The sequence below is a fragment of the Xiphias gladius genome, chromosome 24, assembly GCF_016859285.1.
Source record: "Xiphias gladius isolate SHS-SW01 ecotype Sanya breed wild chromosome 24, ASM1685928v1, whole genome shotgun sequence".
Lineage (NCBI taxonomy): Eukaryota > Metazoa > Chordata > Actinopteri > Istiophoriformes > Xiphiidae > Xiphias > Xiphias gladius.
The window spans coordinates 11,631,241-11,659,180 of NC_053423.1; the positions used below are offsets into that span (position 1 = coordinate 11,631,241).

At 40.6% G+C, this 27,940-nt stretch overlaps 2 protein-coding genes across 7 annotated transcripts in view; one reads left to right on the top strand and one right to left on the bottom strand.

Moving 5' to 3' along the window:
• Positions 1-1,326: 1,326 nt before the first annotated feature.
• abitram (actin binding transcription modulator) lies at positions 1,327-3,523 on the top strand. Its single transcript, XM_040121908.1, has 6 exons — positions 1,327-1,546; positions 1,724-1,775; positions 2,292-2,421; positions 2,551-2,627; positions 2,716-2,785; positions 2,985-3,523. Exons 1-6 carry the CDS (start codon positions 1,465-1,467, stop codon positions 3,120-3,122), a joined length of 549 nt encoding a protein of 182 aa, XP_039977842.1. The 5' UTR covers positions 1,327-1,464; the 3' UTR covers positions 3,123-3,523.
• Position 3,524: 1 nt separating this feature from the next.
• The window catches only part of ctnnal1 (catenin (cadherin-associated protein), alpha-like 1), a 50,323-nt gene continuing 25,907 nt past the window's right edge, over positions 3,525-27,940 (bottom strand). For 2 of the 6 annotated variants that reach the window (XM_040121906.1, XM_040121907.1), the window contains exons 2-19: positions 24,308-24,497; positions 20,471-20,658; positions 19,516-19,635; positions 17,938-18,027; positions 17,515-17,685; positions 16,336-16,536; positions 15,370-15,456; positions 14,850-15,008; positions 14,002-14,094; positions 12,018-12,168; positions 10,874-10,938; positions 10,735-10,785; positions 10,233-10,387; positions 9,823-9,871; positions 9,173-9,229; positions 7,410-7,544; positions 6,561-6,644; positions 3,525-5,141 (exon numbers count right to left, since the gene is read on the bottom strand). In XM_040121906.1, the coding sequence (XP_039977840.1) occupies positions 4,971-5,141; positions 6,561-6,644; positions 7,410-7,544; positions 9,173-9,229; positions 9,823-9,871; positions 10,233-10,387; positions 10,735-10,785; positions 10,874-10,938; positions 12,018-12,168; positions 14,002-14,094; positions 14,850-15,008; positions 15,370-15,456; positions 16,336-16,536; positions 17,515-17,685; positions 17,938-18,027; positions 19,516-19,635; positions 20,471-20,658; positions 24,308-24,341 (2,061 nt within the window). In that variant the 5' untranslated portion in view covers positions 24,342-24,497 and the 3' untranslated portion in view covers positions 3,525-4,970. The remainder of the gene's footprint in view (positions 5,142-6,560; positions 6,645-7,409; positions 7,545-9,172; positions 9,230-9,822; positions 9,872-10,232; positions 10,388-10,734; positions 10,786-10,873; positions 10,939-12,017; positions 12,169-14,001; positions 14,095-14,849; positions 15,009-15,369; positions 15,457-16,335; positions 16,537-17,514; positions 17,686-17,937; positions 18,028-19,515; positions 19,636-20,470; positions 20,659-24,307; positions 24,498-27,940) is intronic. The other 4 variants (XM_040121904.1, XM_040121901.1, XM_040121903.1 and 1 more) reach the window with 4 other exon arrangements.

The following is a 27,940-nucleotide window of genomic DNA, read 5'->3' on the forward strand; positions in this document are numbered from 1 at the left end:
CGTGACTAAGATGAAGTCCTCATTACTTAATATGCCTTGTGCCGATACCAATCCCCCAACAATATTCCCTCAGCATTGTCCATAGTGTGCAAGAAGCACATTGAGACAGATATGTTTGGCATGTGACTGGTCTGGTTCAGAAAGGGGCTATTTGTCAGATCCAGGGAGGGAAACATTCCTTCATTCCCGCATCCATTCTCTCTCACACCTTTCCATCACATAATCCACTGGGATGCAGACTCAACATACTTATATGTCTATCTGCCATCTGTGAGGATCATTAGAGCAAAGTTAAAAAAAAAAAAAAAAAAAAAAAAAAATTAGACACATAGTTCAAGGCATGAAAATTGAACTATGTATTGAACTATGTATTATAACTGGTTTACTCATAAACAAAAGCTAAAGTAAATATAAAAATGTATAATTTATATAAAATGTATAAACATTTTCTTTAGTTTAGGGTTAGTTCAACTTTGATTTCATCTGAGGAGTTCTGCAGTTTTACAACACAGACTGACTATAGGCTACCTTTTCCTGTACTTGTTAGCAGTAGTCTGACATCTAGTGGGCAATGTGAAAAACTGTTGTCGCACTGTGTCCCAAGTAGTAACACTACAGTTTACAACAGCATGAGTATTACCAGTTGAACCTGCTATGGGACCCCTAAATAAAATTGCACATAATTAGCTTTCTGATTTTTTGCCTGTGATATTTTATTGAAACAAAATGATTTAGAAATGTTTTTGACACAGGGCCCCTCTACAAGACGGGTTGACCAGAAAAAAGTGTAGTCTTAATCATGCAGGAACCGCCTTATGGCCCGTATCATATTGCATGCTACTGCCGCATAACAACTTTACAATTGAAATGTTCCACAAATCAAATGGCGAGCAACAAATGTGAGGTGTTTAAGGTTTGGAACCCATGTGCCAGATGTCTAAAAGCCTAAAAAAAAAAAAAAAAAAAAAAGCGTGTTAAGACTAAAGCGACAATAAGTATCGTCCGTAAACTTCACAAATGTTTGAAAATCTGCAAATTTGTGCTTACTGCCGAGGGGGAATGAATTCTGTGCTGAGGAGATTGGGACCCAATGCTAATTGCTGATCAGATGATGATAGTATGTTATGAAGGACTAGGTGAGAGTAGTCGTAGCTGGACCAGTTGTACCTCTATCATTATCACTTCAGCTAACGTCTTCTCACCAAAATTACCATGTCATTTTTAGTTCATTGCAGTACTCGATGAAATTTACTTTGACGTGCTGTACGATTCACCTCTTTGATCCCCAAAGAAGCGGAAAAGAAAATCTGCGGGACCCTGTGTTTCTGAACCTTTCGGATGCGTTTAAATGACGGACCATTACAGTGTCACATAATTTGCTGTCCGTCAAGCAAATTCGTGGACTAGCTAGAACATTACTTCAAATTTGTTCTTTTCTTACAGCCTGTGCTGTGAATATTTTTGATGGACGGCATAGAACAGAAAGAAACAGAAGAAAATGCGCCTTCAGTTATCGACCGGTATTACACACGGTGGTACAGAGCCGGTAAATAAAATCTGACCGAAATTTCTCTTAATGTAAGCTGCTAGGTGGCTAAGCCGGCTAACGTTCAGTTGAAGTTAGTACTTTAGGGAGAGAGAGCGCGAAATAATTGTCATAGCCAGCATAATTGAATTGATAATGTCGCGAATACGTTAAAATTATTGTCGTTATCTTGTTTAGATATGAAGGGGAAACCGTGTGAGGACCACTGCATCCTGCAGCATTCAAACAGGTAACCAGTGGTGTGCTAATCGACATCAGGGGGTGATGATTACCAGCTAAACAAATAGCCGTTATTTTAAATGGTAATGAAGTTTACACCGAGTGACCGTTATTGTAAAGATGCCTGTGCTGTAATGCCCTGGAAGAATTGCTACCTCATTTAAACTGTTCAGTTTCTGTTAAGGCCACTTTGTGCCTGGCTTCAATAAGGTTACGAGGGTTTATTGCTTTATATCGACAGGTAATTCTGAAATACAGTCTACTAGGGAACTAAAAAATTAGAATCACCTTCCATAAATATTTAATGCAAACCAATAAAACATCACAAAGTACAGCTTCAAAAAAGTATAAGGTTCACAACAAAGGTGATCATTACAGTTTGATACTCCCTATTAAAATCTTAAATAGGGAGTATCAGAGTTTTGTGCCACACTGTTTTAACTGGATTTAATCCACACTTACGTACTGATACTGTTAACTGTAACTGTTCCTTTTTAAAGGCTCACTTTAGAATTTGTGATTGCAGAATATGCGTTGTCACATTAGCAGAGACTCACCCGATCCTTCAAAATGGGAGGACAATCAAGAGCATCAATTACCAGATCAGTAATGCCTGCAGTCGGCTGAACAATAAAGTGTCTGGGAAGTCCAAGCGGGTAACTCAAAGTTACAGATGATTTATGTCTATGTGCATTCATTTTTTTCTCCTGTCTTCCTTTCACTCATTTGTAAGAGGCCAGTTTGGCCTTAAGTGGCTCTCAATTCTTTTTTCGCCCCCATTTTAGGGCGGTCAGTTCCTTACTGATTTTGCACCTCTATGTAGGATAACATGCACAGATGAAACCGAATACACAATCTACAGGTGAGGCAACAGTCTGTTTATCTAGGTATACATACATTCTTAATGCTCATAAGTCATGATGACTCTCACAAATTTATCATCTTTTTAGCTGCATCCGGGGCCGTCTTCTTGAGGTCAATGAGAATATTTTAGAAACACCTACTCTCTTGCTGGAAAAGGTAAATATATATTTCTACACTGTCATTTTCTCATTATATGCATGTCTGGGTATTATGTATATGTTCACCCATCTGTGAATTATGTGTATTGCTAATAACCCGGATTTGTGCATGTTTCAATGTAAATAAACAGTGATGCACATTGGCAAAGCTAAAGTTTTAAATGTTTTAATCTTGCTTGTCTGTCAAATCTGAACAGCCATCTACTGAAGGATACATTGCCGTCATCCTGCCAAAGTTTGAGGAGAGCAAGAGCATAACGGAGAATCTCGTGAGCAGAGAGGAGTTTGAGAGCATTGTCTCCAAACGAAGTGTCACTGAATCACAACCCTCTTGACAGGGCTACACATTCTTGCCTTGTTCAAGTCATAACTGTTTTGAAAGAGTTTTTCCTTCAAATCCCACCAGGTTGGGTAAAAACTGTGGACGTTATCCTGGAAAATGATATTTACTTGTGGTTACTTCTAAAGGACTCTCACATATAATGCAAGCATTGCACTGTGCCTCTGGACTATTATATAGTGTTTTTCAGTGTTAAAGAATTTGAAGGTTTCAGGAACACTCTTCTTTGAAAAGCTTTATTTATTGTTTGGTTTTTGTAATTCGAACAAGGAAATAGAGGAAAGCATGACATTATTTGAATTCTGTAATTAAATACTCAAAAAAAAATCTTGTTAGAATTATTTTTGTAGAATATCATTAAAAACAACCAACACGGATTTAAGAAAAATAGTTTATTTTTTTATGAGTCACTTTTTTTTTTCCAACCTTTCAATTGTCAAAAGAATAGATGATCCAAAACTAGATCTATGATTTCTTCACCTCTGTAAAGCCACTACAATACCCAACATCCTTAGCTGCTCTCACACAGTACAAAGCATCTCTAAAGCTTAATGTATGTTATTCATTTCAGTCATTCTCACACCCTCACCTAGTACCAAAGTCATTACCTTAGGATACATACTGTGTATATATATGTATATATCAAGTACCAGATTATACCATTTAATACATATTGGCCTAATGGGCAGCTTCACAATGATAGTCTTCATAACAATTACACTTCAAGGTTCCATTTGACACAGGTGCCAGTTCAGAATTATCTTCAATTTCTTTTGTGAGAAATAAAGTAAATAGAGTATAATATTTTACACAGAATATGGTTTGTTAATACTCAGGACATTATAAAGTGAGGTCTTAACTTCCCAAAAGTATCTCAGGGCTAAGATTAATCTTAACCAGCTGACTTTTTGGAGAAACCAGGCCCAAATAAAAATATGTCCCCAGTAATTAACACTGGAGGACTAAGAGCTTTAGATTTCATAATAGTAGCAAGCTAAAGATCGTAGCATCTTCATGAGGACAATCATATTTGGCATTGTGATTTTTTTGCATTTTGTTACTAACATGGTACATGCGGAATGTTCCATAGCAAATCCAATAAAAATTAGACATTTATCATTTGGCGTGGTTGACTTTTAAAATACTTAATTATGCAAGTGAGATGCTGACTACAGTGCCAGTGATAAAGGAGAGTGTACCTCTATGGCTAACATTATATAACAAGTGTTAACATTACAAGCCTATGGTACATTAACCATTGGAGACTCAAACACAAGGATTTGGTGTTGATGGTATCATGCTTGGTGGATTTACAGCCATTTCACTGTTTTTTTATGTTTGTTTTTTTTCCCCATTTGGCTAACGTGCAACATGTTTACAGTACACCACAGAGCAGAGGCACGTAGTGAAGACCGATGTATGGCTGAGCTGAGCAGTAAGTGATTCCAAAATCAGGCTTGTGCCAGTCCTCTTCTTGAGGAGGCTCACTGCTAATGGCCAAGTCCTAATGCTTGATGATTGTCTCCATCCTGTGGACTGGAGTGGAACTGGTGCTTCAGGTAACAAGCTACCCTGGGGTAAAACTGCCCCTGGGCACAGAGAGCTTGGATCTTCTTTTTCCACTGTAAACCTTTTAATTCAACATCCAGACAGCAAATGCAAACTCTGACTGACCCAAGGTAACCATCTTCACCCCACGGCTCTGGCCCACTCTATGGTGGGTGCATGACAATGAGGGGAGTAAAGTATTTGCTGGATTAAATTTTCTCCAGAAGGGTGAGGTTGACTATGTGCTGCTCCGAGGGAGAAAATTGAACAAAAAAAGAGATGGCTGTTTGCTGGATTATTTGCTCTCCAGCAGGTTGAGACCGGCCACGTGCTGCTCCAAAGATTTGACGCCAAAGCCGTTGCTGTTCTTGCTGTTGAGAGCTTCCTCCTCTTTGACAGGTGTGGATGCATTCTGCCTCTCTTTCCAGTCATGTGGGGAACCCAGGCTACTCCTCTCCGACTTGTACTGCAAATGAACAGCATGAACAGAAAATGAATGGAAAGACAAAATAAGAAAAACAGGTATATCAAACTTTTAGCGATTAAAACAATTACACTTAAAGCTTCTATTAATTACTGTATATGAATAATTTTTAAATAGACAATTAATCACTGACTACTTGTATGTCAAAGCAGTTGCTCGTAGTGAGAGAATTATTGACCGACTCCATCCCCTCGATGAAGCCTTTTAGCATCTTTCAGCTCATTGTTTTGCTTTTACAGCCTCCAACTTTAATGTCTCGGTTTACTCCCACTGCTCTTGTCAGTGTCAGCTGTTTTCAGTGAAGATCTGGTAATTCCGGTTTACTTCATTTTGGTGTATTTCCCATAAATGTGGCGACTGTGGCTCTGTGGGTCGTTCTAACTTTGCTCTCTCCACCTCCATTGTTGAGATTTGGGAGTCACACAAACTCGGGTACATCTGGGGCAATTTACTGGCTGACCTAATCACCCTGCATAACACTAATCTGAGATGTCACATTCTTCTTTTTTTTTTTTTTTTTTACAGTGGGTCCAGGAATATAACCAGATTTCTAGATGCTCTACTTTAATCCCTCACAAAGCATTTTACATGTTGTAAGCTGAACATTTTTCCAGTCGGTGTCTGCCTCCTGTCAATTTTGGGGAGGTAAAATAAAATTCTCCAAGAGGACAATGTCGATTATCGATGCAAAATCATTCCCTGTAATTACAATGCTGGAATCACTTGTTTTTTTTCAAGTCTGGATTCTGCAGCAAAAGCTTTTCTGCTCCTGAGGAACAGCGTATATTGGTTGCCCCAATATACGCTGTTTTGTGGGATTCCTTGTTTCCCCGATTCTCAACGATGGAGGTGGAGAGTGCAAAGTTAGAATGACCCATAAAGCCACATTTATGGGAAATACACCAAGATGAAATAAACCTTAAATTATCCTTTAAAAATGAGTGTACATTTGTTCAAATGTAGGAAAAAAAAAAAAAAAATTAAAACTGTAATGGCCTGTTTGAATTCAAAATTTATAGTCCAACAGTGTGTGGAAGCATTTTGCATTCTTTTTGCATTTGCCATAGTTGGAAAAATTACCAACTAAGATAATGCTGTTTGCCAACTTTGTAAAAAGTGCTACCTTCCTCTACAATATGGTCACAAAGGTCACAAAAGCCTTTGACAGCACCTAAAACAACTAAAAAATAGCAGAAAAAAGTTACAAACTGTAGCTTTAAGGTGGTATGTCAGTGTTGTGTTTACACCTTGTTTCCGTTCTGCCCCGAAGTGTCAAAAATCAGTAACTGCTAAATTAGAATTTCTGAGCTCTTCCTCTGTATTTTGGTAATTTCCATGTAATTTGCCAAAATAATGTGAGTGCCAGTCATTCAGTCATGAGACCTGTTCAATGGATATCACCTTTTTGTTGAGCTTGTTACAGAATGGGAGGAGGGAGATAACCACAGTCAAGATGCCTCTGGTTGTCTGGATGGATGAGTCCACCTAGTGACAAAGGAATACAATTATACATCACTACTTTAGGGGATAGCACAAATACACATTAGATGCAAATGCACAAGTACATACAAACACGACCCAGCAGCCTACCAACCAAGCAAACAAATAACCATCTAAAATGCATCTGGCACATAAATTAACATTTTCTCATCAGTGCTCCACCAGCGCTGACAGACACACTTTACCGCTAGTGATGAATGATGAAGTGGACAGCAGGTTGGAGAGACAGAGAGATGGGAGCCAATAGATATCAAAGAGATGCTCGTTAATCAGCAGATGACATGCTATTCTTCATCCCGTCCTTTTGATTCCATCCTTCGCCTTTACTACAAGGTGACCCGAGGCAGCTCATCCCTGCCCGAGATGCTCATTAATTCCTCGTAGACATTCATTAATCTAGTGCCCCGTGTTCGACAATGGTGTTACTCGCAGATTACTCAAAGATTATGCCAGTAATCAAGTAACACGGATAGTCATGCACTATTGTGCGCTCAGTTCTTCACTTCAATGCCCATCAGTTTTTTGGGATGTAGTTTTGATGCTGATATAGCCTGCTACCCCAATTGGAAAGAAACACTAAGTGTGTTCTGTACACTCTGTGTTGTGTGATATTGATGTGTATCAAGCAGAACAGACTCGAGGCAAAAATAAGTCATTGATTAATTTTTATAACAACTGTACACACAAACAAAAAATGCAAAGAGGGACACACACACACGCACGCACACACAGACACACGCGCACACACACGTGTAGTATGGGAACCTTCTGGAAGGTGGCAGTCTTGCCCTGTACAGGAGTCTTGGCCCCCATCTGCAGCTGTTGGCATAATGCCACAAGTTTCTCCATCTCTGTCATCACCACAGACTTTTCCTCATCAACCAGCTGGAACAGAGAGAAAGAGAGAGAAAGACAGGGAGGTATGTTTCAGGAGAGCAGAGATGGTTTATGATGGTGTTATCCACGGAGACTGGGTTAATATGTACAGACATGGATAGATTTACTGGACTGGATTTATAACGTTCTTGGTCAAACACAAATCAAGCATCATAAAAAGGAAAAAAGAGGATAAAATAAATTAAAATTTAGTTTTGCTTGATGTAATCCATCAGCAACAGCCAGGTCATGATCTACTGCTTAAGTCTGTTACCCAGCTGAGTTAATCCCCTGATCTCAGTCATGGGGGCCTTCAATCCACTTCAGTTACATGCGTGCATATGGCCACGAACGACCTAAAAACACATGCTTTTTTTATTCAGGGTAGCATTATTCATGACTGACAAAAGTACATAAAACCTCTTACATCTCAAAAAATTCTCAAGCTCATTTGCATAAATAGCTTCATAATTTTCAATGAGAGCAACACAGGTGCGCTACAAGTGTGTTGAGTGCCAAAGAACTATGGGAGTGGAGGCCAAGACAGAGGGACTCCATTAGCACCAGTTTGTTTGATGTAATTAATCAGAAAGCATGAGGCAATTTGAAGAGCCGGGCCTCCTGATTATGAATTAGTCCTGGGCGGTCGCAGACAACTCCCCTACCCTCTTCCCCTCTGCACATGTGCAAAAGCATACACACCCACAGACAGAGCAGTGACAAATGGCAGTCATTACTGGCTGTCAAAAAGGGCCATTTAATTAAACTTGGAGGACCTGGGGAAGAAGTTGGTGGAGGGCAACAGGAAGGAAGGCACCGAGGCAACGTTTGTTTGCTGGATCTTAACTCGAAGGAAAAGAGGACGGTGGAAGTGTGTGACAGCTTTAATTTCCTGCTCTCGCTGTGTGATTTATAAGGCGGACGGGTCACCATGGCATGCCAGAGCGGGTGATATGGGTGTGTATGTGTGTGAGAGGTGTATGTGGGTGGGGGCACAGTTGCCAGAATGTGTGTGTGTGTGTGTGTGTATCTGCATACGGATGGGTTAGCAGCTCAATCTGTTCAAAAGAAAATAAACAGTTTTCTTTTCTCTTTGGCTTCATTTTAACCATTATTTACTTATATGCTGAGTGTACTGTAGTCGAACAGATTCAAGCAGAGAAGCAAGGGCATAATGTAAAAAAATAACTATATTTCTTTTTTCTTTTGTTTTTAATATTCCACTGTGCTGATTTTATTAATACAAAAAGTCTTCTTTTTCTTATATAATACACATTAGATTTCATTTTTCTAAAGAGCTTTCTGTGCAAAAACATTTGGAAATGGTATTATGTGAGTGCACTGTGATTTGGTATTCAGCCTAAACTCTAAGTGTGTCTGTGTATACCTGTGATTCTATCTTTGTGAGGACCACTTTGAGTTTTCTAACTTGGGAGTGAGGATGATTTGGCCGGTCCTCACAACTTCAAAGGGCTGTTCGAGGGCTAAGCCTTGGTTTTAGGGTTCAGGTTAGAATTAGGTTTAGTTTAGGGTTAGGGTAAGGGTTGGGGGTAGGCATTAAGTTGTGATGGTTGAGGTCAGGGTAAGGGGCGAGAGAGAGAGAGAGAGAGAGAGAGAGAGATTGCGATAGTCTATACCTGAGTGGAAAAAGTGCGGAGAGATGAGCACATCTGGAGCCCCTCTTCAGAAAGAACCTTAAAAGTGAGTCACAAAAAAAGACAGAAATTAAAAAACAGACAAATACAAGCAAAACTACATTTCTTTAACCTCTGCCAAGAAGCCATTCGGTAGAAAAAAGCACAGTCAGTAAATATGAGATTTGACTTTTTCTCTGCTTCTTATCAGTATGCCTTCCCGTCTCTTTCCCCTCTCGTTCCTCTTCCTCTCTTATCTCCCCTGCTCACCACAAATGGAATAAATCCTGGCAGACATTTGGGGCCATTTCTTTTACAAAGCACTGCACATTATTGGCAACGATCCCAATTCAATAGGATACACCCCTCCCATTAACCTTGTTTGTTATCACCCAATGTGTCCGAAGTGGCCAGGAACTTATCGCACTCTATTTCCATCATAATGATAACTCCTTGTCATGCCTTATCAGTTCTGCAAGCGGGTAGTGAATGAAGGGAAAGTGGCATTCACTAACCTATTGATCTGCCAGCCCCTGTACGTCTTTGGTTTAATGAAACGACGGATGCATTCATTTACAACTTCGATAAAACAAGAGGAAAAATAGAACAGAAAGTGGAGAAGATGAGAGATTAGTGGATATGGATGGACATACCTCAGCTTGATGAAAAAGATCTAGTGTTGTTTTCAGCAGCCCCTCCCCTCTGGGGAATCAAAATGGGAAAAAGAAAATGAGGAAGGAAACATGGATGAGAAAGATGGGTAAGGACAATATACATCCAGAGCAATCAACAAAAACTGTAACTTAGATGAACCACAACGATTTTAATGTCAGAATGAGTCACAGTCATGTCAACTTTTGTCAGCGCCTCAAACTATGCCTGGTATATATTTGATAACCGGGGGCTCAAGAATCTCAATTATTAACAAATTAACACTGAGCCTCTAAGGAGATTCACGTGGATGCTTAAGATGCTTTACAATGTTGAGCTCTGAAATGAACCTAACACTTCAGCAAATCTGAACATGTGTGTGTCAGTGTAGTGTGTGGTACTGACGGGCTACCTGGTGAACAGATACATGTTGTAGGCCATACTGGCCAGGCTCTGGCTCTGCCGGACAATATCATGTTCTTGTTCCTCCCACTTTTCCACCTCTGTGTCCACGTCTGATGAGAGCAGACGGAGCTCCAGACCCAGCTTGGCTATGCTTGTCTGCTCCTGCACACATAAAGAAACACACATACAAAGTTATTGTATATGGGAAAGACTGAGGTATAATGGATATCAATTTAGATATGTACTGTATATTAGCAAACAGGGTTATTTTCATTTGTTAACACACTCAGAACTTCTGTAATCAGCACAATCCCGCTTCCCATGGTGGTACAGCATGTGTAAAACTGCTGGCCAGCAAAATTGCAGCCTGTTACAATACAAACACAATCAATTTTTGAAGCGAGTTTAACAAAGTTTCCTGGAGATGTATATACTGCTGTCAGAACAGGGTGCAAGACCTGACATGATGTATTACACTGAAAGCCAGAGGAGTTTATGGTGGATGTTACCTCTGCATCCAGCTTGACAGCCTTGGCAGTCTTCAAGTTAGCTGAGTGCTTCTGTGGGAAAAGAGAATGGCATTAATCAGAGGATTACAAACCACTGTATCACTGAAATATTCATGGGGATGGGTGGTGTGATACTCACCCCAGGTCTGGGAAGTGACAAATAAGGTCTTTTGTCTCCTGGGAATAGAGAGTTCTTGTGATTATCTGAACATAAGATCACAAGTTAAAAAAAAAAAAAAAAATCATGAAATAATCACGTCTCATGTATTACTGACAGCTGAATGATTTAGAGGGAAAAAAATATATATACGCTGACGTTTTCATTTCTCTTTGAATACTGTGTGTAGATATTCAGACCTTTTCAGACAATCAGGGAGGGTAATTATGGTGATTCAGTAATTATAGTAATGAAATTGTTTTGGTTTTATCACTGTCCACCTTTTTATCTTTCATTATAAATTCGAACAGCACGGTTAATTTCAATTGACTACAGGGACAATAAACTCTTCTGTCATGTTTAGGAGAAAATAGTAAAAGCAAATCCCTCCACAGCGTCCATATAACATTTTAACAGAGCATTTTGGCTTCACTGCAATACAATAGTGTGATGGATGTGATCCTTTCACTGACTAAACTGCACTTCAAAATATTTACTGCACTCTCTGTGAGAGTCACATTTGTGAGTGCAACCGAGTCTTGAAAATTTTCCCCATCTTTATGATTTCTCCGACTTACACTGTGTGAAAGCACAGGGTTGATAGCACTTAAATCCAACACTCCCTGATACAAACAGCAGATGCAAATATACAAACCGTCACATAGGCTTGAGTACGTACATGTACTTTCTGTCTGATTCTCTGTCAATCAGGATCCAAACAGCTGAGTTTTTAAGAGGCACTGTCCATGACTTGGACACTTTAGGTAACTTGCACAATAGTGAATAGAGCAGAAGTACAGAGGAGGAATGAATATATGGGTGTTTAATGGCACTGACGTCATTCTTTTCACAAAATACTTCCCACGGTCCATGATAATTAATTTGTTAAAAGACTTGTTCATGCTGCTTGCTTTGCCTCAACTTTAACTTCCCTTAAGGCTACTGAAGTTTTCAGGTGCAAAATGATTCACCTTGGTGTTATTAGAGACTTTGAACCTTTCAGGCTACAATGCCATAGAACGCACATGTTGCCTGTATTCGCTTCAGCTTCTAACTCTTTCCAAAATACTAACCACCCCAACCCACCCAAATGCATGCAAACATCATTAACTGAACAAATGCACACCTCGCCTGCCTTCAAAGACGTCATTGATCTCTCTCAATAGCAGGGCCATGTCGCAGAGCTGCGACTCCCAGGCCTCGCAGAACACCTCCAGGTTCTCCTTAGCGATCTTACTGGACGGGTGGAGGGCCAGCGTCTGAGCTGCCGAGATGATCTGAGCAAGAGTGTAAAGAATAGTGACAGGAGAATGAATCAATGAATCATTAATTGATGTTTGCCTATTAGCAGAGAGAAACATTATGCAGGCAAAAGTCAGAGGAACAAAATGTGGTGTAATTCTTGCCCAGAACTTGGAAACTAGGACTATGGTGACTCTTTCAATTCAATTAGATGCAACTAGTAATAGTTAATATGTAAATGTAAACCATCTAAAAAAAAAAAAGACTTAATGCAGGCACTACCACTAGACAATACCTAAGCCTAAGTCATTAATATGACTATTTACAATGTTAAAAGCTTTGTAACTCTGTTTTCTTGATGAATAGCATTCTCTTGGAATAATCTTTGTTAATCAACACCAACACAGCAAGATGGTAAAATAACCAACTTCATTCTCTTGGGGCTCACATCAGAGCCTCTAGCTCCACTGTTGAACTCATTACACCCATTACTGTTACTCACAACTATCCCCCGTAAAGCAAAGGCACGTAGGACCTAAAATCACCCCGATGCAGGCGGCATGAATAAGCAGCTTAAATGTTAAACAATATTATAGTGTTGTAAATTATGATGAAATACTAGCTGTTGAAGTAATAATGACAAAACTTAACTCTCCAACAGACCAAAAAAAATAAACTAAAAATATAGAATTTCCCATAATATGTAATTCATGTTCACCAATTCACCATCTTTAAACACAGAAAACACAGCAGTAAAATAGGTGTATGTTTTCAGTTACTTGTTAAAAAAATATTCAGATTTCATGTGTTCAAAAAATGTGTTTGTGAATTAAGCTCAAAATGATATGACTGACAGAATTAACCACTGGGCCTTTAATGCTTTATCATTAATCTTGTGTTTTACAAAATAAAGGGATAATGGTGGATAACAACGGTGTGGTTTGCAGTATCTCCAGTTTATGACTCCCCAGATGTGTACCGGAGCTCAAGCTTGCAGTAGGTTTGAAACTACACTGCACTGCAGATGTTATAAGTTGTTACATAACTTAAAATATGCTGCAATCAAGTTTATACTCAATGGAAATCTGATTATTGACAACTCTATTTGACAAAATTAAACTTAAAAAAAAAAAACCACACACACACACACACACACACACACACACACACACACACACACACACACACACACACACACACACACACACACACACACACACACACACACACCCACCCCACACCCATCCCCTACAGTGTAGTATTTAATAGCTAATTATCCTCTGGGGTACCCCTCAATTACTTTAGGCAGACAGAGAGATAGCACCACCGCTACCCCGTACTGCAGTGTTATTGATTGGCTGACCTTTGAACTTAGGAGCAGAGTCATTACTGTAGAGTCATGCGGGGCCTGACATTAGTGCCGGAGGACCGGAACATTCTACAGTGCTGGATAATTACGGGCATGGATGCTCTCCAAGAGCAAACATAATTAGATCTGGGATAGGGAGACTGGGTGGACAGCATGTTTTCAGCTATCTGAATGGACGGTAGGTGTAGGAGGTAGACAGAGGAATCATGAGGTAATTTGTCTATTTTTCTCTCCGCACTGCGTCTATGTAGATTATTACTTGGTTTTGATTTCAGTCCCAGATCACCGTGAGACCGGTTTGACGTTTCTGACATACAATAAAAGTGCTGAATTGAACAAAAAGGGTCTCAGGTTTAATTAAAGTTAACCTGTATGCCTTCCTAGACTTCTCCTCTTTCCCCTGTTTGCTGCCATTTACACATCCAGTCAATGGGCCATACTATTAAGATTTACCTAAAAAAATAATCCATACAGAATATGTTTGAAGAATTAATGTTACCTGAGGACCAATGACATGGAAGGTCTCCTCAGCATGTATACAGGTAATCTCCAGAGGCTCTGTCCCCGACACATGACACAACAGCCGACAGGTCTGGAGAAAAACCGAGGAGGAAAAACAGGTTGAAAGGCTGAAAGTGCTACTGAGTTTAATAAAATACTCCAGGAAATTACTATCTACTACGACTACTATCACTACTACTACGCTAAAGCCTCAGTGGTGTTTTCTTTTTTTTTTTCTTTTTAGAGTGAGTGGATAATGAGTGAATATTTAGGCTGCATCTTTAGAAAAAAGGTTTCACAATCTAACACCTTTTGTAGAATAACCGAAAGAATATCTTAATATTTTTCCGAAGAGAATACCTTTACCCTCACACAATGTCTCTTTTCAAACTATACTGTACGTTTTTTTTGTTAGGGCTGCTGGCAAAGACATTACAGAGCGTGCATGGTATTTTTCTGCTCAGTATTTGCATAACAAAACCACATGTTGGCTTTCATTTGGTTGAGGATTTTGAAGTGCACTCTACATTTTCATTCATCTCAAGTGCTATGTGTTTGCTCGCATAAACAACTGCCTGTGGCATGATTCTAGTTGCACAGGAATTTCAATGTTTTTTCAGCAACTTTGCAACTCACAATGAACAAGCTTTGTCACCTAAAGCCAGCTATTTTGCCTAAGAAGGTAGACATGGCGATAAATATGGCGAAATATACAGAAAAATCTAGAAACTTCACTACAGATATCTACTGGTGTATTTTTTTAACCTGTTGAACACCTCTTCTAGTTGGCACCCACACCAACCCTTGCCCAACCTCCCTGCTCCCTTTGCCCCTGTCCCCACCCACCTCCACCAGTTGCTCCTTCTGCTCGGTGAGCGTGCGTGAATACTCCGCTACTGCCTCCAGGTTTCCCTCGGCGCCTGCAGCTTTGAGAGCCCGCAGAGGCAACTGCTCTCCGTGAACTTTCAGCAAGTCTGAGGCACGACCGACTGCCGCCTTATGGAGCTGGAGGAGGAGAAGAGGAATCAAAGATGAAATAGTAGAATAAGAATAGGAGGGAGTTATAGAGGGTGGAGAATGTACAAGAGAAAGAAAGATGAGTGAGAGGCATCAATGAGTGTGGATTTTGAGGAGGCAGAGAAAAAAAGATGAGCAGCGGTGACACAGTGACATAGCTGAGTTGATAGAGAGACACCAGCAGCAGGTGAGCTGAAGAGTGAGGTGGAAAAGAAAAGTGGGAAACCAGCTACAGAAGCAGGACAGCAAGTAAGAGACATCCAAGTTAGGTCTGTCTGTTTCTGATACTGAGATCATCTATTCAGACTCAGAGGGCAGACGGGCAGAGCAGAGACAGACTGCTGCTCACCTCACGTCTGAGGTCACTGACGCTCTGGCATGTCTTCAGGATGACCACCTCCATGTCCTCTGTGGCCTCTTTGGCATGGACAGACTGCTGCTCCAGTGAGACAGAGAGAAGACAGAGAGAATAGAGCATGAGACACAACATAGATTTCCAGTCACACAAAACACAAAGCTACACTGCTATCCGAAAGACTATGCCAGCAGTTTTTGACTTTCCTGAAATCAAAATAAAATGATCGAAACAAATTGTATTATTTAAATATTACACAACAATTTTACAAAACTTTTTGGAATAAAAATGCAGCCAAAACAAATATATATATTCTGCTAAACAAGCCACAATAAGAATCAAGAGCATAAATTGAAATGGCAGAACACCCATGATTATTTGCACATTCAGAGGCTTTCTCTGCAATTTCAAAACTCTGCAATGTTTGGGCCTATTCAATTCTCTTGATGACCTTCAATTGAAAAGGCTAGATGAGGCACTACTGTACAATTACGTGGCAGCAGTCTCTCTGTGTACTCTGAACAAACTGTGAAACATAATGACTTGTGTTTCATAAGTCCCTCAACTCTGAAGGCCAAGGAGATTCTGCTGAATGGCAACAAGACATGGAACACTACGTGATGTTTCTCTCTCAGCCAAAAGAGCCTTAATAACTGTTATTCAGGTGGGTTATTATGCTCTGTGTTTCCAGGATGGATGTGTGAAAAGAAAGTGAGTAGGTGTGTGTGTGTGTGTGTGTGTGTGTGTGTGTGTGTGTGTGTGTGTTGAAAAACCCAACCCATCCCGCAACTCATCTTCTTTGCTTGGATAACTTTTTTGCATCTTATTATCTTTACCTTTTACAAGTGTCTTACAGATGAGGTGCTTGTAATTATTCTTGACACGGTAGCCTGTGTTTTTATGAATATTCCTGTAGGTGTGAGTGCATCTGTGCAAGCGTGCCTGCTTGTGCCAACATACTGCCTCAATCCAGGCGTGCATCAGCTGCTGAGTGTCCTGGCGCGCCAGCTGGCACAAACTTAGGATGGCCTGCCGCTGCTCGTGGCTGGTGTAGGCTGAATCAGTGAAGTCCTCTGTCCGTTCCACCAGCACCTCCAGCTGGCTGCCCACGCTCTGGGGTGACAAGGAGTACAGGTTCTCCCGCAGGCACTCCACGCTGGACTGCATGAGTGGGGAGGGAGGGGAGGAGGAGGGGGAGGAGGAGGAGGAGGGGGGGTTGGGAATCGGGGATTTGAGTGGAAGGTGCATTTGAAGGATGGGAGAGAGGAGAAATGGAAAGACTGAGGCAGCAACACACACAAGAGCTTTACCAACCAATGCACTGAAGGAAAAAAACAAACATATTTTACTATCTTATTATTATTATTAAGCACTTGTCCTCATTATTAAACAATAAGTAGTGTGGATTATGGATGTAGATTCACCTTGGGCCATCAAAGGGGAACAATAAATTCTGCAAAACAGCATCTCGAGTATAGAACCATAAAAGCTAATGCATTTTGCCTGTTTTATCCTTTTCTGTCCTTTAATCAACAAGATGTGTTTTTAAGAGGAGTAAGGGTCTCTGCTCATGTGTCTAAGATGAAAGGTTTACATAAGCTTTTAGTTAAACTCTGCCATTAAGTGGGAGCATCTCCAGGTCCTTTCATTAAAATACTTACTTCTACTTTCTTCTCAATGGAAACGACCCCTTCAAAATGCCCCCCCCCCCCACAAATGTTCATTTCTTTCATTTGGCAGTGCACAAGGAGAAGAGAGATTAGTCAGAGTGATGTAGGTTTAATGGTGATTCACACAACCATATTATACGAATTAGAAAATAGATAGGTCTATTCCTCCATGTTGAGTGTCTGAGTCACACCTGAAGCGAACAGTGAATGCAAAAATGTTAATGCTGTAACCAAAAAACAACAGTCATGCAGAGCTAGAGCTAAAAACATATTGTGTTACGGTCATTTCTGAAAAAGCTGTGCTAGAGTGGTTTTTAAACAGCTAAAAAAAGACTTGTTCACAGCAATGCTTTTCCCGCAAGAGGACCATAACTTCATGGGCCGATACTTGTCAGACAAGCGTCACTTATCTTGAGCCTTTACCATGATATACAGCGACTGCTTAACTACGTCTAATTTCTGATTCTACCTTGAAGTCCTTGATGCCGTTGTAGATGCTTGCAGGAAGGATCCTGTTCTCCCCGCAGCTCCGTGCCTCAGTGACTATCTCGATGACCTGCTCCAGGGCACAGCGCATTCGGTGGAACACGGCGTCTTTGTTGATTCGCGCCGACTCGCAATCTGGGTGCCTTAGGCAAGTCTTGGGAAGGAATTCAATGTGAAATGTTAAAGCTCATGGCCTCTTCTACTCTATTCAACTTCTATTATTTTTTATGTATTTCAACCACAGTTATTCACTCCCTCTGGTTTTTTAATGATTTTGTGACTTGGATCGCAGCGTATAAGAAACCTTGAAATTAAATAAACTTACAAGGCCTTAAATCATTAAACTGGACATAAATCATCTATATACGTTGCTCAGATTTCCAGTGCTGGTGCACCAGCAGTTTACCTTGGAGGCTGTGAGGAGCATCATGGTGCATTTCTCCAGCACTGCTCTGGCTGCTGCCATCCGCGCTTTCTTCTTCTCATCCTTTAAGTCCTGGGGCCCAAAGACAAACACACACAAACACACACACAAACACACAAACACACACACACACACACACACACACACACACACGCCAGATCGTAATGGGTGGCTTTACTCAAGTTACAACATCTTAGACTCTCGGGGTGTCTGAGGGACATGAAGCATCAAAAGTATTCAACAAACCTATTTCATGCTGGAATGTAGGGACACCCAAATTTGACCTCTCAAGTGGTCATACACGCTCGTGAAACTTTGTAGGTTAATTGTCATCAAATAAAAAGAGATGCTACCAGAATAGAAAAGAAGATGCCGTGTGCATGACCTGCTGCATCCCTCTCCCTGTATTCGCTGACAGCTCGAATCAGGTAGATATGGGATTTGGAAAAGGCAGCTGAATCAACTCCTCTCCTGGCACTTTGCCATAGATTACAAAGACGATGTGATTATCTGTCATTATTTTTGCTTCTTTGCTCGCTTGGCTTCAGTAAATGAAGATGGTAGATTTTCTAAAGGGCTGTGTACTTGTGCATGTGCTGCATGGGAGCGCATGAGTGGGAGTGAATACAACAAAAAAAAAAGATAAAGAAAACACTGACAAATGAAGAGAGGGAGAGAATTAGCTGCAACGAGGAGCGTTGGAGAGAGACGTGATGTGTGTGTCAAAACATGGGTCCCGATGAATTTAGAAAGAGGGATGGTCGATCCTTGCGCCCTGTCTAGATATTGCAGCCGTTGCACTTTACATCAGCTTCTGCAGGCAAGGCACTTTAGCTGCAGAGGCTGAATGTACGCATCAAATTAGGGATTAGCAGCCTTTGACAGTACAAAGTTAGAACCCCCCATAGTTGGACTGTTTTTCCGAAGGTTTGGGAACAAGTTTTGTTTTGCAAATTTGCTGCAAATACACTGTCGAAAGAATTGATCGCTGAAAACATTGGTCTGTTCATATCATCGCTGAATCGTGATGTAAACAATCTTTGAGGGATTTGAGTTATAACTGACCTGTACATTTCTTTTACGGACTGAGACATGGATTAGAAAAATGAATAGATACAGAGGGAAATAAGGAAACTTTTCAGAAACAAGAGGAGCTCTAGTATAATTTGTTACTTCATTGTTTAATTTTTTTTTGGAAGGGTGGATATTTGACGCTTCAGTTATTGATTTGTTCTGAGTTTGCCTGCACATTCATAGTTTGAGTTCCGCAGGTTTCAGAGTCTAATTCCACCACCTGCTTGCACATTCAGAATACCATATTTATAAAAATCACTGCTTGTTGGGCAGTTACATCTACATGAATAAACAAAATATGTTCAGTGTTGCAGAAACAAAAGGGACAAATTACTGCATGTTTAAAAACCACACTGTATCCATATGTGGCTTTCTGTCAAGTTAGACCACATACACAACTTACTGAGAGATATTTAAAGTGAGCTGATGATTCTGACACTTTTGAATCAGAAAAGCAGAGAGTTCGTTTCTTCACATGCTACTCACGTTCTGTCTGTCTCCTGTGAGGTGGGCAAACTCCACCATCTCATTGCCAAACTGGCTGAAAATCTGTACAAATTCCTGGAAGGTGCTGACTCTTTCCAGATGGTCGAGGGTTACCAGGACCTGAGAGGAGTGAGTAGATCAGAGTAGTGCGGTGAACAGCAACATATGGTTAGTGTTCTTCCGGTCCTTCCACACTGTAACAACCTATTTCTGATATTTCAGAATATGAGCAGCTGTAAAAACGGCCGAGACCATCATAAGCCATGTTTACATCCCAAGAGCAAATCCTTACAACAGAATTATGAATTACATTTATTGAACTATTTTATTAACATATTTCAAAGTTTTGATTTTTCTACATTCTATTTCTGTGTTAATTCCCTTTGTGGTATTAATGGTTCAATGTGATGTAATTATATCAGTGACATCCTAAAATAAAACCAGCAGGTTAAGTAGTTCCTAACCTACATTTTAGTTAATAGTAGTCCATGTAGCTGCTAATTTAGCTGCTGGGGGTAGGCTAGCTGGCAGCGCTAGCGCAGCAGCTGTAATTGTGTTTGCCAGTAATGGAGAACAGGGGGCTGTCAACTGCCTGTCCAAACGAGGCTAACCAGTCATGATTAGGCCCCCTGTTTCCATTCTTGGCTCAGTCTAGAGCTACATCCATATCACACTGTCTGGCTAAGAGCATAGCCAGGTACGATGCAGAGAGACAGTCTCTGGCTCTGTGTTTTTATGTGGTCGCTAAATGTGCTGCTTTCCTTCAATTACCTCCAGAGTACTCCTTTAGAGAGCCAGTGTTTATCATTAGGAAACAAAGGACTCAGAATGGAGTTTTTTTTTTAAAGATGTGTGTGTAATTATGTGCAGACCCACTGTGTGTGCAAGAGAGACTAAGCAAGAGAGTTTGTGCATATCTTTAAAGGCTGCGCCATCTTACATCTGCATGTCTCACCTTGTTCCTTGATGTGATTATCTGTTTGATAACGATGCGGTCAGCTAAGACCAGGACTTTAGTGACTGAGGAGAGGAGCAAACGTGCAGCTTTCACCATCCCTGTCCTATCACTGAACACTGTGACACGTCCGTCTGACTGGGATGGCAAGGCTGATCCCACATCTGTCAGCTGCGCTATGGCATCACCTGAAAGAGGGGAAGGAAGGGTACAGTGTTGTTCATCAATGGTTTTTGTGTTCTCATATTATTCAGGGAAAAGTACAATCTGAATCAGCTAGATGAGATAAGTCGGCAGAAGCAGCTTGTTTTTCAGGCTCCCAAATCAATAAAGAGATATCAGCAGGTGAGAGGGACTGCAGTTTCTGTGGAACCAATCGTTCAGTTTGAAGTTGCTGTGGAAAATTACTTTTTGTTGGGCTTGAAGATTTTCTGTCAGATAATTCAGAAAGAGTCTTCTCCTAGTTGGGGAAGCAGACCCAGAACATGCTGGAGGGTTTACATATCCCATCTGGCCTGGGATCCCCCAGGAAGAGCTGCAGCTGGGCAGAAAGACCTCTAGGCTACTTTGCTTTGCCTGCTGCCACTGAGATGTGGACCCAGATAAGAGGCAGAAAATGGAGGGATGGATGGTCAACTGAATTTTCTAAATGCCCTCTAAGTTAGTTCAGAATACACTATGGCATAATATTCTTCCAATCTGCCACTCTTTACCTCTGGGGTTACATATTGTCCTGGACAGAATGAGACAACAGTAGTCCTATATTCAGCACAGTGGTATGACAGTTATGCCAACCTGACGCAAACACTACTGGCATGCTCTCTGGGTGGTGTGAGCCATTTCTGGGGAAGACAACTTGGGCCCTCGAACACAGATAGCAAAAATGCCAGAGCAAACTAATACATACACGAAATATGCAAATGCAAAAATATTCACACAGAGTCCGACTTTCCCTTTTTCTCTCTTTCTAACCTGCTCCGGTAGCCCCAAAAGGAGTAGAAGTCCTTTTTAGGCTGAAAATCTATCACCAGAATAGTCCCTATCAAGAGGAAAATGTCCAGAGTTAAGAAGCGAGAGGAAGGGGAGGAGAGGAATCTCAGAGAAGAGCTCAGAAAGGAGGGGGAAGGGGAGGTAGGTCTCTATCGGGTCACGCAGCTTGGCTGTCTCTTTGGTTTGGCTGGTCCTTTAAAAGAAGCTGCGCAGACAAACTGATTGCATCCGACAGGCTGCTTGTCAGTGCCAGCTCCGCTAACCAGTTAAAACATTGAGGCCTGGCTCACAAAGAATGCTGCTCAACCCCCATGACACTAGCAGGGTGGAAGCAGAGGCCTGAGCCAGCTCACCCCTCTCCAATATCCTTCTTCATCCCCAGAATATAAATTTTATGGATTATGGATTCTCATGACCTTAAATATAAAACAGAAATTCCCACTAATCCCTTAGCTATTGTCTACATGTACTCAGGACCTTTGTATTTTCTGTTCACTGTAAAAAAGCAGTTTTGTTTCTACGTGGAAAATCATTTATCATGTGCATTGAATTTGACTTTCTGTATGATCCATTTATTATTCATAAGTGGAAACTTGAAGGTCCAATTTTTGATGTATTGTTAAAGCTCTTAGAGTCAGTCTTATTCCTTCTTTTGTACTAAGCTATTTCCCTATACCTGTAATCCACATGTAGACCAGTACCTAAACACTCACATACTGTATCTGCTATGAATTTACCTTGATCCTAACCACCATCTTAGGCATCCAGAATCTTTGTGAGGGAGAAAGGGAAAGTGAGACAGAAAGCACCTGATGTGAGAATGACACCGAGAGACTGAGTGAAAGAGACAGAGACAGAGATTCAACACAAATTGCCTTCACTGACCTGCCTCATTGGATCTCTTCACTGCTCAGATGATGGGTAGCATCTAATTAAACTAGTGCTTTCAGCCTGCCTTTATTTTATTCATTATTGCACACAAGGCTAAAGCCTGCCTGATTAAACTCTCCCTGCGGCTAGGTATTAGAGAAAATGTCAATCCTTCACTAACTAGCCCTACCCTCTCCCGGAGACTCAAAGAAACTAAAAAGACTTTCTTTTTATCCCTTAAGATGTCTCCATCATTTTGTAAAATTTGGACAGAGATGACACACAAAGTTCTTTTTTTTTTTTTTTTGTAATTTTTTAAACCAGGGAACAGTTGTACAGTGTCTGTCAGGAGAAGTGCAAGGGAAAACTGTAAAAACACCTCCCATTGAGGAAAGTGAGAACTGGAATAAATTAGTCACAGTGGGTAACACTCATCCAGACATTTTCACATACACGGCCTCACCTATGCACACGCACACATTCACACGCACATTTTCTCATCAGTCTATTCTCCTCCTCCCACCAGCGCTCTCTTTGTCTGAGTTTTAGCCGTCTTTACAAATCAGCGCTGTGTGAGGATTAAACGCTTTGTTACACAAACTGGTTCCCCCAACATAAACCTATTATCACGGTGTTGTGTCTAAATTCTTATCCAGTGTGATACTGTTTCCGGTCTGCTCTGTAGAACGATAAATGAGGTCCTTGTTTTGCCTGATATGAACTAATTTGCCAGATATAATGAAGTGTTTCCACATGCAATTGGTTGCAAGTTTTTAAACGAAGAGTTGTAAGAAAGTTCAGACTGACAGGAGGATACAGGGGTGACGTATGTCTTGAGTGTGTATTTTTCAGAGAGCATCTTAACGAAAAATGTTACAAGAAAGTGTAGAAACACTGAGGGCAACAAATTTCTGACAAAACAATCACCCTTTCTTCTTCATGTTCAATAAAAGCTGACAGTCCCGAAAGTGTGATCCACTCTTTCTTGTCTCCACTGCCCCTAAAACTCTCTATACCTCTTTGTCTATCTCAGTTTTTACACTTGACAAATCCATCCATTCATCCAAACGGATTATCTGTTCAGGTTCACAGATTGATTGAGCCTCTTGCAGTCCACATACGGTATGAGGCAGACTACACCCTGGACAGATTGCCAGTCATTCCCCCTCTTTTGTTTTATTACAGGTAGGAGACTGCAGAAATGAAGACATGGGTAGAAGTTGAAACTCCACAGAAAGGCCCAGCCAGCCAGAAGATTAAAACCCTGGAGAAAATTAGTCCTGACCTCCTGGCTGAGAAACTCTTCTCTACATAACACACAACACTCAATCTCCAAGGCAGTGAATATTGGGAAAACTACAGCTCGTTCAATTTTGCCAAAAGCCTGATGTAGAAAGTCTCAACGAGGCTTTCTATCAGAATGTGTTGTGCAGTGCTTTCCATCCCAGTGCAGACACATTCATTCCTTTATTCTACACTGCACCCTTGGGTGAAGAAGCCTCTACTTCCAACCCTAATAACAACAATGTCTTTAGAGCACTCAGGAGGTCCTCTGATGTAATACTGTTGGACAGCCAGACTGTCCAGACTAATCAAAATTTGCTAAAATTTGATAACAATGTGAAGCCTGAAGGTGATGCCTGATGTTTTATGAAACTGTCATAGTTTGTCCAAACAAATAAGCACTGATGAAGACACGATAACTTAAGTCTTAATGGCTGGCCAGCTACAACTCACTCTATGGCAATTTTTCAACAACAAAAAGCCATGCATGTGGTTATGACAGCAAGATCCACTACGAAGAAGGCTTTAGGATGATGAACCCTCACATAGTTTTACAGCATGAATTTGTGACCACAAAATGAGAGCAACTCCATTCTCATTCAAAAGACAAACACCTGACAATGTGTTAAAGTTCAAGTGCAGTTATTCAGTGAAATTTCAAGTACATAATGAGATCCAGCCAAAGTAGCCTACCCGCTCTGCGTGCCTCGAAGCAGGCGTGACCCATCTCATCCTTCAGTTCTTGGTTCTCTGCAGCAATGGCTTCCCCGACGGCAACAAAACGTCCCACTGCCAAGCTCACTGCCTGACCCACCCTGTGTATTGCTGCCAGGGTGCGCTCAGACTTCTTTGGCTTGTCTTTATGGTTGATCAGAGTGGTGATCTGCAGGAATGTGTGGAGGAAGAAAAGGGGAAAGCGGGACATTATTTGTGTAGGAAGGCAATAACTTAATGTCATCGCTTGTCCTTTTTAAGAAATAAAATTCAATGAATCATTAGAAAATTGCTGGCAAAAGAGAAGCAATCACTTTTTTTAAAACTCAAAATTCAAAACTTCTTTGACTGCAAATTTGGTGGTAGGTTCCCAAACACAAAAAAATAATGCCCTACAGCCCTAGACCATATAATTATGCAATGTAGGGTTACAACTAACAATTATTTTTCTTACAGATTAAGCTCTTTTTTATTTATCATTTAAAAAATTAAGTCTATGAAATGCTAGAAAACAGTAAAAAAAACATGCCCGTTACAATTTCCCAGAGCCCAGAGTCTTTAATTTGCATGTTTTGTCCATCCATCAATTCAGTTTACAGTAACATAAAGCACCGAAAAGCAGCAGATCCTCTGCTATCAAGCATCTATGGTATTCTCTGTCTATTTACTTTTCCATTGACTCATCTAAGCCTGGAGGGAAGATAAATGAATACAAAAGTTGCATGGTTGCACACTGCCAAACAGAATCATAACTCCTTCTTCAACAGTGAAAGTATGCTGTGATTATATCCAAACATCTTCCATAAGGGAACACACTGAGTCTTGAGCACGCACTCCATTTGCTTATCTGGAGACAGGAACTTTCCTGCCAGTACAGCAACAAGTTGCGATAACATTTTGGGATACAGCATGTGGATAACCTACAATGCGTGTCAGACAGAGAAAAAGCATGTCAACAGCACAAACACCCACCCAACATCTCTCACACAATATTTCATAGAATGTGAAAGAAGAAAAAGCAACAGATACAGCAGATGGAAAAGGCATGTACGTGACATATACAAGACGGTCCACTGCTGGGTACGCAGAAACACACACACACACACACACACACACGCACACGCACGCACACACACAAAACTAAGGTGGGGCTTTTTAGTGATAATTGAGGGTATCAATTATGTATGGATAGAGCCAATTATCATTACCCATTTATTGATTTCTTCCACTGTCTTAGGCTGTTATCATTGTGGGTGTTTGAGAAAAAAAAAAAAAAAGAAAAGAAAAGAGAGAGAGAGAGAGAGAGAGAGAGAGAGAGAGAGAGAGAGACAGAGAGTATGTGTGTGTGTGTGTGAGAGAGACCCCATTTGGGTCAGGGAGTGGTGGGAGGTGATTTTAATTGGTCCACAGCTGTGGGTGGTCCAAGTGGGGAACCTTTTACAGTAAAGATCACATACTGGTTCTGCTGAGCTCATTTTTGTTTCTGTTGTTTTGGTTTTTTTTGTGTGTGTGTTTGTTTTGTTTAGTTTAGTTTTTCACAAATTAATCTGAATGAAACCCTTTGAAATGTGTTCAGATTTATTTTAAAGGCTATAACACATTACTTTTATGCTGACAGGATTGTTACAGATTAGCACGTGATCTTCTACACAAAGAAGGCCAGATTGTCACCAAGCAACTGTCATTATTACCTCTGCCATGGAGGTAATGTTATCACTGTCTGTTTGTTGGTTTGTTTGTTGGTTTGTCAGCAAAAACTACTGAACTGATTTGGGGTGGGACATGGACCAGGGAAAAACCCATTACATTTTGGTGTGGATCCGGTTAGAGGGGCCAATCCAGGAATTTTTTCATCACTTTCCTCACCGTTTCCAGATAAGGCATTTTTTGCCGTGGCGGAGGTATGTGATCTGCTGAGTACCATTCTAGTTTAGCATGCCTTGACAAGACACTGAAATTTTTTTGTTATATGGGCCCAAAACATAGTTAGTCCTATACGTGACTACCAAAGGCAGACTTCTGTCATTTTTGCTCAACGCACTTTTTAATTCATGGATATTCATATTCATGTTTAGGGTCCAACTTTTGGACCCTAAACCTCCAACCATTGCCTCTTCGCTGTGAGAACCACAATTCTAAAGCTTGACTAAGGCTGAGTCGGCGAATTTCCTGAGCTGCTGCCCTGTGAGACATGACCCTCATTAAAACTCTACATAACACATCCTCACTGACAGTCTCGTCAAGTATCTCTGAGTTGCAAAGTTCTGCCAACTGATTGTGACATGTTAAACTCCGTTAAAGGTGTTTCATAGAGTAAAGCCTCCATGCTAATAGGAACTCTGTGCTGTAATTTCAAAAAAGGAAAGCAGCAAGTGTAAAAGGTTATGTCAAGGATTGATACAGACAAATCGCAATGTTAGGTCAGATTTTTCATCTTCAAATTACTGAGAAATTTAAAAAATAACTGGGTTAGGGTTAGAAAAAAAATATCCCTGGTTTTTCAACCTCAAAAGTGAGGTTTTGCTGCTTTTCTTAGTTGAAAAATAAAAAATCTTAAGTTTTGGTTGGAAAAAATACCTTTGTTGATTGGGTTGGTTAGGTTTAGGCATGAAGATTGGTGTTTGGTTAAGGTTAGGGTAAGAATAACGTGGAAAAAAAAAAAAACACGTAAACTGAAGACATCACCATGAACTCAAAGAAACTGTGAATGCCATTTTTTTGGTAAGTTTTATAACACGTTATCAACGATTAATTGATTATGAAAACAAATGTTAGTTGCAGCCCTACTTAAATCCCTTCAACAATAAAGGTCTTATCTTTATTCTGTATTGAAGGTCAAGTGGTAGTTTGGTTCAATCCCAAAAACATTCACTTTCATAATGGCACTCATCATAGATTCATTATAAACATACAGGCCCTACTGTTACTTTCTATAAAATAACAAACTATGTTACTTGTTAAGTATCTGCTTCTGTTATATAAAGCATGAAAGAGGCCACTTGAGGAAAAAAAGAGATATAAAGGAAAATATAGAAAAAGATTTAATAAAAAAGCAAATAAAGCCGGATGTTTGATTCTACATCACCCAGAACTCACTTCCTTTCCAAATCACACATCTGACAAAGAAAGACCACAAAAGTGCTCAGAGGCTTAATGAAAGACTGGGATTGTGAAAATATGTGTGTATGTGTGTATTTGTCAGTATCTGACTGTGAACTGCAGTGGCTGCTCTAGCGAGAAGTGGCTTCAATGGCACAAACACACAGCTGAAAAACATTTACTACAACCCTGGTGCTCTCTCTTTCTTCTCCTCCACAACCCTCCCTCTCTCAGTAGCCATCTGACAATGTCACCATTTTTCTCTTATGTGTTGACATAAATTGTATACATTTTTTGCCTGCACTCCATCCTCTGACAGACCATTGTTCTGTAGCGAGATCATGACCCATGAAGCAGTTCTTTTGGTCTGTCACTCGTCAGTTAATGTATCACTGTCTTTATAATCTCAGTATTAGAGTTTCCCTTCCTGTGAGCCCGGTCCTTCTCACTGTCTCATCCACGCAGTCTAGGATACTACTTAGAAAACACCAGCGCTGGCTGGCTGAGCATTAT